Raw genomic sequence first — 12344 nt, forward strand, 5'->3', positions numbered from 1 at the left:
TATAATCAAAACAAAAAATTAGCAGCTTCTTACCTGTTGCACTCTGTGCCCCTGCCAGTCTGGCTCTTATTAAGCCGTGTCTCTCTTTGAGGTGAAGAATCCGAACTTTTGGAAACTGAGACATGTATTTATCCAAATTATCTTTTAGGTAATCTATATCAGAGTGTAAAGATAGGTAAGACGTCACTTAAAGTGGATAATACCAAAAGTAGTGCCTCCTCAATGTCAAACTCCCCAAACTGTGATATTTATAAATTTAAAAATATTTTTCAATTACAATTGATATACAATATTATATTAGTATTAGGTATAAAACATAGTGATTAGATATGTATATGACTTACAAAGTGATCACCCCAATAAGTCTGACACCATACATAGTTATTACAATGTTATTGACTATATTCCCTGCCCTGTAACTTACATCCCTGTGACTGCTTTCATAACTGGCAATTTGTACTCCTTAATCCCTTCACATTTTTCACCCATCTCCACAAGCCCCTCCCATATAGCAATCATCAATTTGTTCTCTGTATCTATGAGTTTGTTTCTGATTTTGCTGTTGTTCATTTATTTATTTTTAATTTTTTTTTTAGATTCTACATTTAAGTGAAATCATATTGTATTTGCCTTTCTCTGTCTGACTTATTTCACTCAGCATAATGCCTTGGAGATTCATCATGCTGTTGCATATGAAATTTTATTCTATTGGCCATGATTTTATTTTCTGATGTCATTTTCTTGGATGAATTTTTATCTGGGCTCAATACTCTGAACTGTTTTCTTAAATCCCAAATTCTTTTCAGTGTTGCCAAATTATACAGAGGAAGGTTCACCTTTTCTGAGTATTTCTAAGGGGCAAATTTACCTTGAAATAAATGAAAATAAAGTTGTACAACCCTTCTTCCCTTAGAAAAACCCCTTCTAAGGCCCGGGGAAGAGGCTAAGCATTGTATGCAAACTGAAAAATCTGCAAAAGAAAGATGTTGCAACTGTAATTGGTTAAGAACTCTGTTACTTCCTGCTGCCACATCCCCCTCCATCACACCAACCCTGTCTTGTTGGATGGCCAAAGAGGGATCCAGCTAAAGGAACATTTTTGTGTGTGTGTTTTTATGAGATATTTTGCTGTGCCTTGCAGTCACTTCTATGTGCAATTAAGCTATTGACGGGTATCCCAGGGAGGAATGGTTTTTAGGAATACTTTAGCTGCTCACTTTCCTACCCATGTTGTGTTGTTTTTCTCAGAGAGACTCCATGGAAGCTTCAGGTCCCACAATATCTAGATATGCCACTTCTACTATTATCTGCTTAGTAACTACATACTATTTCTGTTTATGCTTTCTTAAAGTTTCCGATTAGTTTCCTTAGGCATCTCACTGCTCCTGGAGCTCCATGTGATTCCGGTCAGAACTCTGAGGCTGAGAAAACTGGCTGTCACTGTGGTCTTGATTAAGTCTAAGCTGTTCCATTAAGGTTTGCCATCTCTTTGCTATTTTCTAAAATTTTTTGGAATTTGGGGAATTCATAACTTGACAGTCATGGGACCTCTGATAGTTATGGGACCAGTTACATACACAAATTATTTGACAATCCAAAGAGAGAGATTCTTCTCTGTAATAAACAAAATAAATGTAAAGCCCTATCATGGTGGATTCTGCTTTTGAACTCTGTTAGAACTTCATCTCTCTGGTCCCATTGGCAGTTTGTCTTTTTAATAGTTAACTGAAAACATAATATATTTTTGCTCTTGAGGAAGAAGCCATAGGCCTTCTATTTCCTTGTTTTCCATAGTCTAACTAACTTTAGTTATAGGAAAGGCACCCCATTAATTGTGGGGTATTTGCTTATTGGATCCCATAAAAAGGTGTTTGTGCAATTGTACAGAACTTCTGGTTTCTAGAACTTCAAAGTGTCCATTTCCTAGGAGCTGTAGCTAAAAAATCATTCCTCCATGTCAGAGAAGTCTAGCTGAAAGGCAGTTTGAGGAGGCTAACTGAACAGGGCCCTGGATGGTAGTTAGAAGCAATGATTTGGCATTTATAAAATGCGTATCTTTTATCAAATTGCCCTGTAATTTTGCCATCGAGCCAAACTTCAATTGTTTTATAGCAAACTTTCATTTTTCAGGATTGGTTTTCTTACCTTTGGTGCTAAAGTCATCCACCAGCAGAATCTCCTTGATGAGATGCGGAGGAGAGCGATTGAGGACACTATGAACAGACCTCAGCAGAGTGGACCACACTTCATCCACAAAGCACATGATGATACTGGTTGTTGGGAGGTTATTGTGAACTAGCTGCTTTGCACACCTGGGCCAGAACACAAGCAGAGCACAAGCGATGTGCTAACAAGATCCACAGGATGGTTTTAAAAGTTATAGAGTGCGATTGTGTATATATACACGTATCTATCTATCATCTATCTATCATGTATGTATGAGTGGGATTGTGTGTATATGTACATATCTATCTATCCATCCATCTATCTATAAATCAAAGAGGATTCTATTGTGTGCTTTTTCTTGAGGAGGGGTATAAAAGAGCAAAGGAAGAATAGCCAGTAACAGGAGTTGCTAAAAATGGGCTAACAATTCGATACATGAGAACTTCCTGTGGAGGATCACGCTGTAGGGGGAAGGATGTGGGCTTTGCAGATGGTTAGACACTATTTTGAGTCCCACCACAAATATTTCTAAGATCCTTATTCATTGATACCTTAATCTCTCCATGCCTCAGTTTCCTCATCTGTAAGATGAGGCCATGGTTCTTATTGAAGCAAGTTTTACAGCCAAATGAGAATGTACATAAAATGCCTAGCACAGTTTTTGGCACAGAAATTCACCAAATGGGAGCTACTGTTATCCTAATTAGATTATGTAACACAAGCGAACATTCAGAATTATATAATGCTACCAAGTAGTTTATGATTGTCCTTCCAACTGGCCTTCTGCCAAGTGCCAAAGGAAATATCTTTCTTCCACTCTGCACTTAAACATATTAATACCAAATATATATATACACCAAATTATATATATATCATGTTATGTATAATGATATATATATACTAATTAAACTCTTCATCTTCTCTGTTTATTTGGGGGTTTCTTGCTGAGACTCTCTGCTAAAGATTAGCCACAGTTGAAAGTTAAAATCATTTTGCTGGCATAAAAATGAGAAGAAGGCTACAGTGGGAGTTGGTATTCAGGTGGGTTGTAATTTGTCTTGTTTTTTTTTTCCATGCCTTGCACTACATACCGACTCACTTTTGGCATTTTTTCCATCTCCTGCATGTGTTGCTATTCACGGGATGGTGCCCAGTGGAACCTCACAAAGAGTATTTGCCATCCTTTAACACAACTGTTAGCAATGCAATAATTAAATTATAGTGATCATAAGTAAATACTATAGGCCCTCTGCATTATTTCAGTTTTAACTTCAAACCAACAGCATATCTTTCTCTTTTTATAGGTGAATAATTGAAGTCATGGGGAGACTAGACCATGATTATACTGTTTGTAAATGGTAGAGTTGGGACTCAAAGTCTGGGTCAAATCTTGCTCCAGAAATAAACATTCAGGAAGTCTTAACAATACAAGAGTAAAAGCAGCTGGCAGTAATTTGGCATTTTGTGGGAAGCAGGCCCTTCTGCCAGATAACATAGTTTGTTACCTAACAAACTTATTATAAACAAGCACTTTGTTTAGTTCATAAATAAGAAACAGGTATGAATAAAAATCATAGTAAAATCACATTTGCATAGCACTGTAAAGTTGGTCCATAGTTAAATTCAATCAGTGGCTGAGCATCGACCTATGATCCATGAGATCACGGTTCGATTCCCAGACAGGGCCTGTGCTGGGGTTGCGGGCTCGATCTTGCTTGCAGGGCACAGTCAATCAATGACTCTTTCATCAATGATGTTTCTATCCCTCCCTTTCCCCCTTCCTCTCTCTCTGAAATCAATAAAAATATGTTTAAAAAATAACAATAATAAACTCTGAATTTATTTTCAGAAAGCAAAATATCTCTAATGTGAGAGTCCAATTCTCAGAATCTCTGGTGGTGACCATCAAAGACCAGAGGTAATAGAACTAAAGTTCCCCAAGGAGGGAATGGGTAGGGCTAGAATACAATGACTTTAGAGTAAAAGTTTGATGAGGGAGTGTAGACTACTTTATAGACTATTTTGGGAGGAAACCTAGAAAGAAAAGAGATAGGATAGCTAGGTGGGATGCAGGGAAAATTGTCACCCTGTTCCCTCTTCCTTTCCTTTTGTTTTTAAAAATATATCTTTATTGATTTCAGAAAGAGGAAGGGAGAGGGAGAGAGAGAGAGAAAGAAAGATCAATGATGAGAGAGTCATTGATCGGCTGCCTCCTGCAGGCCCCCAACAGGGGATCAAGCCTGCAACCCAGGCATGTGCCCTGACGGAGAATCAAATCGAGATCTCCTGGATCCTAGGTCGTTGTTCAACCCCTGAGCCAGGCCCCTCTCCCTTTCTTCAGTAGGAAGAAGAAGAATCATATTTATTGGCTTCAGGGAATGCACAAATAGAGTTGATAGTTGAAAGAATCAGTGATTTATGTGATTATTGGCAAGGTCTCTCTCCTTGCATTAATCAGCCTTACAGTGGCAGCTGACACAATTGACAAGTCTTGCCTCCTTGGATCACTTTCTTTTTTCTTTTTTTCTGTCCCATGAACACTATACTCTCCTGGTTTTCACCCATCACTCACTGGCTTTTCCCTCTTCTTACTCTCTAAACAGAAGATTCTCAGTGGTGGGTCCTGGTTTTTGTTTCAATGCCACTGTATGATCTCATCCATTTCCACAGCTTTAAATATTATCTTCCAAATTTATATTCTGGCCAGATTTCACCTCTAAATTCCAGACTTATATATCCAACCAATTACTTAACCTCACCTCTGAATGTCTCATAGGCATCTTACACATAAGTTTGTGAAGAGATCTTTATTTCACTACTTTATCCAACCAGTTCCTCTGCATTTTCTCTCTTAATTAATGACATCACCACCTACCTTTATGTATATTTTCCTAGATTCACTCTCTTCCTGTTAGTAAAACCAATCTCTCATTAACCTCTGCCTGTTGTATTACCAAAATATATCTCAGCTCCAACTTTACACCTCCTCTGTTACCACCCCTTCTTCTTGAGCTTCCATAATTTTCCTCCAGGATTATTGCTGAAGCCTCCTAACTAAACTCTCTGTTTCCACTCTTCACCACATCCACACTTCTCTCCTGTTTAAAATCCTTCAGTGATTCCTGTGGGACAAAGTAAAAAAAAAATTCCAAAATTTTTACCATAGCCTAAAGGACCCAGTATTGTATGACCTTTGGCCATCTCTCCAACTGTTTGTGGGTTATTCTACTATCATATCACACACTCCCACTGCCACTTAGGCCTTCTTTTAATTCCTTAAATGATGTTAAACTCTTTCAGCTTTGTTTCTTTAAAGTCTAATATGACTTCCACCCTCCCTATGCCTTCATGGTTGGCTTCTCTACATTTAGGTCTTAGCTGAAATATTGCTTCCACAGAGAAGCCTTCTCTGACTATTCAATCAAAATTTAACTACCCTCCTTTTATTCTCTCTTACAGTCATTGGTATTTTTGTAGGAGCATTAATTTATTGACTTTTCCTTTATCTTCTGAATCTAGAAATTCCTAAGGGCAGGGGAAATCTTCCTTGCTTAGTACAGTACCATAAGCTTCTAGCATAGTTGCACATAATAATTATTTAATAATTATGGATTGAATGGGTGGTTGAATGAATAGAGTTGGAATGGAGCTTAAATCACAAGTTTAAATGGCAGAAAAAGATATTCCCTTTGAGATAGAAAGAATAAAAGGTGGTAGCATATACTGATAATTTTATGTGTTTGGGATGAGAAGTTAAAAGAATTTGGAGTTCATAGTGGAGGAAAGGTTATTTGCTAATATAAATAAGGTAGAAACTTGAGGAGAATAGAGAATATTTGGAATAGACAATGAACAATGGGAGACAGTGCTGGCTAACTACACCCCCCCCCCCCCCACACACACAGAAATAATTCTAAGGGGCATTGAGCACTACCCTGAATTTGGATATCCCCAAATTTTAGTCAAAATACAAGTGTGGTTTGCTCTACCAGTGTCTGGCAGCCTAGGTGTAGGAAGAGATAAGGTAGATTGTTGGATCAGTCCAAGTTTAAGGGTCATCAGAGCAAATGAGGTGGGAAGAAAAGTAGCAGGGGATTTTGAGAGTACTGATGTAGAATCGTTAAATGTTTCTTCTCTGGCTTTAGTTTGGGGAAGAGGAAGGAAAGCTAAGAGGAGTAGAAAATGAAAGAGAGGGTAGAAGAGGAATCAGTGACTTCCTATGACCTTTTTAACATTATAATGTCAATGAACGGGAAATACACATTTCACACTTATATAGTCTTTACAACCTTCGGTGCTGAAAAAATAAATCAGTTCTAAAAAGGAAGGGTCCACTGCACAAAGTCTGCATGAGCCATCTGAACAAACAAGCCTAGCTGTGAAGTCCTGAGAGCTGCTTTCTGGCTGAAATTTGGTTGACTGTAGGAGCATCTGGTTACATTGGGAAGAGTTAACCAAGAACGCTAATGCAGATGAAACTTCTTATACTATAAATTAGCAGATTTCTGGTCTCTTTAGGAGGAAGTTCTAAGAAGGTGATGATACTAGCCAGTCTGAAATTGGAGGCAGAAAACGCTCTCAGAGATTTGAGAGATTTGGGGAAGGCACCTCCACTCACCACATATCTGATCCTCCATTTACTGCAGGATGTCATAGGGCTTTAATTTCACTATGAAAACCATATGGATAGATTATGAAAGATTCCACTAGATACTAATATCCCAGGAAATAAATAGTACCTCTGTTAATTATTGACAGACATATTCTAGATGTATTTAAGGGATCACATGGAAGAAGAGCCTGTGGAGGACTGTATTGTACAGATCATATTGGTGCCTGGAAAAGGGGGAAGCTTTAAAGAATGGGGAAGTGAGGCACAGAAGGAGATGTGAGAGATTTCAAACACAGAGTTTCAGAGTGTGCCTTGGCTCAGGTGGCTGAGATGTTAGGCCATGCTAACATTTATAGGTACCTGGTTTCCTGCATTACCAAACAGGTTAAACATGTTCTCAGGTGTCTAGCAAAATCAGCATGCTGTTTTGTACAACAGTGCTGTGGGTCAGACCAGAAGAGTTTTCAGCATTATTAGTTCTTTCACCATTTTTACATACTGACAATCATCTAGTTTTCATAGGTTGTAAAGTCTGTTTCAAGTTATCCTATATGGACCCAACTAAAGTAAATTTCCTTTCTTCCTATTTGCCTATTGGAACTTTGCTTTCTGCTATACTGGCTGAGGAGTCACAGCTAAAGTAAAGTCTAATTGCAATGTATGATATTTCTGTGTTGGTAATCTTTTTTTTTGAGAATAAGAAATCATATTTTTATTCAATATGCCCATTCATTTAAAAAATTAGCTATTTAGAGTCTGCAGTCCCCATGCTATCCTTAAAAGTTAATTCAATCTCTTTTGTTTGGGGGAAGCTTGGACTTAGATTACTGTAGACAATCCAATGACTAAAAACAAATGGGGACTCTAATGGGGGGACTCACTGTCCTGCACAAAGTTAAAATGCTACTATGGTGGGACAGAAAGACCCCCTGACTTGAGGAAGATGATGAAGGACTGAGTTTTAGTTCTTTCTGATACTTATGGTTTGCATGACCCTGGACTAATCCCATAATTTTTCTGGAACCTCAGTTTCCTCATTTTTGTTTTTCCTTAATCTTCACCCAAGGATATTTTTTCAGAGAGAGTGCAAAGGAGAGAGAGATAGAAACATCGATGTGAGAGAGACACATTGATTGTCTCCCGCACATGCCCCTGACCAGGGCTGGGGATCAAGCCTGCAACTGAGGTGCGTGCCCTTGGTCAGAATCGAATCCGGAACCCTTCAGTCCACAGGACGACACTCTAACCACTGAGCCATACTGGCTAGAGCTCAGTTTCCTCACTTTTAGGATGAGATTACAATGCCTTCATCACAGAACCTCTGTGAAGATCTGATGAGATAATGGGTATGAAAATACTTTCTAAGCCCCATTGTAAAAACCCGTGTGAGGACCTATGATTATCCACAATGCAAATACACACATTTTGACTGGGGCACTGCCCTTTTCCCAGGCAGTCCCTTAATCCAAGTTTATCAAGGACTCATCCTTTATCAAGAGACTCGGAAAGTGATATTTTTCACCTTCTTGGCTTGTGTGTGCTGAATCCTCAGCCACTAACTTGATTTGAATGTAGCCCATCAAATAAAGAAGGTTTCAAATGAGAAGATAGAGGGAATGATAACATTCTCTACCATCTATGAATTTTTCATTTTATTCCAAGACAGTCAAAGTGCACTATTGTAGGGCAAGTCTCAGTCCTCTCCGGTCGGAACAGAAGGTCGAGGAGAATGTTTTCTCAGCTTCTATTTGCAATTCAACTACTGCCTCGCTGTGAGCCTTGGAGGCTCACTCCCCAAGCTCTGGTATCTTCAGGATGATCGGGAGAATCGAGCATCTAGCTAAAGAGCTTTGTCTGGAATTATATTATTTTCTCCAAGACCTCAGAATTATTGGGGCTTCTTTTCCTCTTACCGATAAGAAAGTATAGTTATATAAAATTTTTACTTTTATGTTTTGTTATTTCTAGAGTAGACAACTCTTGACAACCAGCCAGAGTGGCCTGACTACTAATTTATAAGATTTCAGTCACACTCACCACCTGTACTCCAAAGGCCTTAGCCCGCTGAAGCCGTGGTTCCTGGGGTAACTGAATGTCAAAGCTACTGGACTCACGCTTAGACACATAAACAACCGCCTCAACATTCATCGCTTTAACAATAGGCTATTTTGAGCAGGCAGCTGTCAGGGTGAAAGTGGGAGGGAGGGAGGGAGGGAGGGAGGGAGGGAGGGAGGGAGGGAGGGAGGGAGGGAGGGAGGGAGGAGAGCAGGACGTGGTGTGATGTGGCAGAAATAGATCTGGGTGGAGGTTAGGGCACCTCAGGGGCAGTTCTGTCTCCCACAGTGTATGACCTTGGACGAGTCACTTCTTTCCTCAGACTTCTTTGTAACAGAAGGGACTGGATTATACTGCTTTTGAAGCTTCATCTAGTATTAACATTCGTGATTCTCTATGCAGCTTTAGCCATAAGGGCTTCACTTCCCTCTGGATCATAGGACCTCTGAGAAAAGGTAAATTAAATTGTTCTCTCTATGGCATTAAGTTTTTCAATGTTTTCCACTGGCCTTAAGAAGAACCTTGAGGCTTTGAGTATGTGGACTCTCCTTATTTCTATGGTTTCACCCCATGTCATAATTCCCACACTTTCTCAATGGGTCACTGTTTTTACCTCTTTTCCCCACCCCTCTGCTTCTGCATAATGCTGTGCTCCATGCCTTAGAAGCAGGACCATGAGGTTTAGAGTGCATAGCAGGAGCCCAGAATATCCGTTCACTGCTGAGCTGTGGTTGTTGGGGGCAGTTTTAAAGAATCACCTTTGCTTAGTGCTATATAGAAAACGATTTCCTGTAAACTTTCTCTCTGATGCGGTACCTAACATGCAAAAGTAATTCTCCTCACACACCTCTGCCCTGTGTATAAGGAAAAGAAATATTTTAATTTCTGCCAATGTCATATGATTATAAGGTAACAAAGGGAGGGGATCTGTATCCTGGGAAAAAACACTAGAATTAGAAGTCAGGAAATCTTTTGAATCCCAAATCTTCTATTGGCTTTCTGGGATCGCAGATGGGTCATTTGCTTTTAGAACCTCACCCCTCTCCTCTGTAAACCATATGAGAGGCAGTATGTCACTTATAGTGCCACTGTGAGGACTGATTAAAATAAAAACATATACACATAAAAATCTGCACGTGTGCACACGTGCACCCCCCCCCCACACACACACAATCACATACACCACTGCCTGGAACATAAATAAGCTCTTTTTGGGGGGGAGTGAAGCTCAGCAAGGGAGAGATTCCCCTTATTTAGAGAGCCTTGGCAAACCTAGGTGAGGTGGAGGTGATGATGGTCACTACGGGAAAGAGTGCCTGGGGTCTGGGAGAGAACCAGCTGGTGTAAGTAGAATTAATACTGTGTGAGGAAGCATCAGAAGACCAAGGGTTGGGTCTTCCCATTTGTGAGCTGTGGGCCCTTGGGCAAGTTACCTTTCCCTGGGTGTTTTCCCTCATCTGATAATAAGGAGGGCAACACCTTATCCATATGGCAGGCTGTTGTCAGGATCAAATGAGATGACGTGAAGGATGAACTGTGCCCGCTGCCTGGCATGGTGTGCCCAGCTTGTGATAGTCAGGGAGCAAACAGCCCAAGGAATGAAATGGACTGCCGCCGTCTGAGTTATGTGCTGAAGTCTGAAAGCTCAGCTTCCTCGTCAAGGCTCAGTTTCTCTATAGACGAAGCCGGGGGAATGACAGCACCTGCCTTGAGGAGTGGTTGCAAGGATCGAATGAGAAGGCAAGTCGTAAAGCCCTTGTAAATACTAAGTTTCTCAGCATTGCTGCTTCTCACACATGTCCGTATACCAGCAATTTAGAAGCAGGGCCAAATTAGAAGATGATATAGTTTGGAATAATATAGACTCTATTTATTTATTGAATTTATTGGGGTGACATTGGTTAGTAAAAGTACATAGGTTTCAGGTGTGCTATTCTATAACACATCATCTGTCCACTGAACTGTGTGCTCACCACCCCAAGTCAAGTCTCCTTCCATCACCGTTTATCTCCCCTTTTCCCTCTCCCCCCTCCCCCCTCCCTACTCTCCCTCTGGTAATCACCATACTGTTCTCTGTGTCTATGAGTTTTTTGTTTGTTTTGTTTTCATAGAGGGGACTCTACAAAGCTCCTTTCATGTTCAAAGCAAACAACAAAACAGAACTTCTAAACATTGCTATTTACCCCAAATTTTCTGACCTTTAAGCAAAAAATGTTTTCTCCTTGAGAGGCTCCTGCTCTGAATGGCTCATCCAGAACAGCCGATGGGAAGTTACTTTCTGGCACAAGAGTACCCAGGGCAATATTATGGCAAGAAGTTGATAAAATTAGGCCTCTGGTTAAATTGGGATTAAGCTGGGCCCTGGATTAGATGTGTAAAAAAAGAAGTGTAAACAGGTTTGAATTCCCACATTTACTGATTTACTCACTCCCAGATGTATTTCTTGTTCTTTGGCAGCATTTAGGAGAAAAAGTCATGGATTTGATTTAACATTGCTCAGTTTTACATGACTTAGACACCGTTCAACTGTTTTCTTCTCTTTGAATTGGTAGCAGAGATGTGTTTTATGTTCTCCCCTGGTCACCCTTCTCCTTATTATTCCCCTAGTTACCAGGAAAGTGTGGTAGATAAAAGTATCAAAAGGCTCTGTAATCATCTTTCAGCCATATTTAACGTTTGTTAAGGTTACGTTCTAGCTTATGCCTTTTAAACAATTCTGCTTTTTATTTCCTGCTCTCCAACACGACTTTTCAGTGAAATAGTGCACTATGCTGTAATGCACGCAAGCACAAATATGACAGGTACGCGTGAGCATGCATGCACACACGCACACACGCGCACACACACACACACACACACACACACACACACACTTCCGAAGCACCATTGCATTCTGTTGACCCATAAGGGTGAAAGCAGAAGAACCTTTTAAATTCATCCTGTGAGATTTCTCCCCCTTGCCCCTGTTTGGTTTTTCAGGGAGGTCTCATAGTGTTCCCAGTCAATTTTAGACAATTTTTTCCAGTCACTACTAGTCACAAAAGCAGTATGCATCCCATATAAAAATTAAAAATTTTGAACTTCATTTAACTTTAAAGTTTCTCTTTTCTCCAAGTCTGATACATTTTAGGAGCCGGCAGTTTAGAATGATATGTGGTCAGTCTGTTTTCTCTCTCCTAGCTGCTTTCACTCCTCCTCCAGTAATTCATTAGTTATGGGTTTTAACCTCACCAGGGTTGGAAAGGGAGGGGAGGGATGGAAAGTAAGGTTCTAGAAAGATCTTTCCTTCCCCTCAGTAATTTAGACTGGTTTGTGGCAAATGCATGCTATCTTTTGCTGTTCACATGCGCCAAAAGAAAACTCTCTTTAGCTGTGTAGGAAGGAATCAAATTATTGGTTGAAAGTCCCAGCCGTGGGCTGAGGGAATGGAGACCAATTTGAAACATTTTAGCAAGGGGCTTGCCAGCGTTCTGCAGGAAGAGCAAGAATTGAATGAAGCAATTCAGGCAAG

The 12344-nt window shown here is 40.1% G+C and overlaps 1 protein-coding gene across 1 annotated transcript in view; it reads right to left on the bottom strand.

Moving 5' to 3' along the window:
- Window positions 1-12344, bottom strand: part of GALNT5 (polypeptide N-acetylgalactosaminyltransferase 5) — a 40133-nt gene that overhangs the window by 21547 nt on the left and 6242 nt on the right. The window contains exons 2-3 of the mRNA XM_081143528.1: window positions 2146-2312; window positions 34-153 (exon numbers count right to left, since the gene is read on the bottom strand). Of these exons, the coding sequence (XP_080999654.1) occupies window positions 34-153; window positions 2146-2312 (287 nt within the window). The remainder of the gene's footprint in view (window positions 1-33; window positions 154-2145; window positions 2313-12344) is intronic.

Source organism: Miniopterus schreibersii, assembly GCF_964146895.1.
Source record: "Miniopterus schreibersii genome assembly, chromosome: 7".
Lineage (NCBI taxonomy): Eukaryota > Metazoa > Chordata > Mammalia > Chiroptera > Miniopteridae > Miniopterus > Miniopterus schreibersii.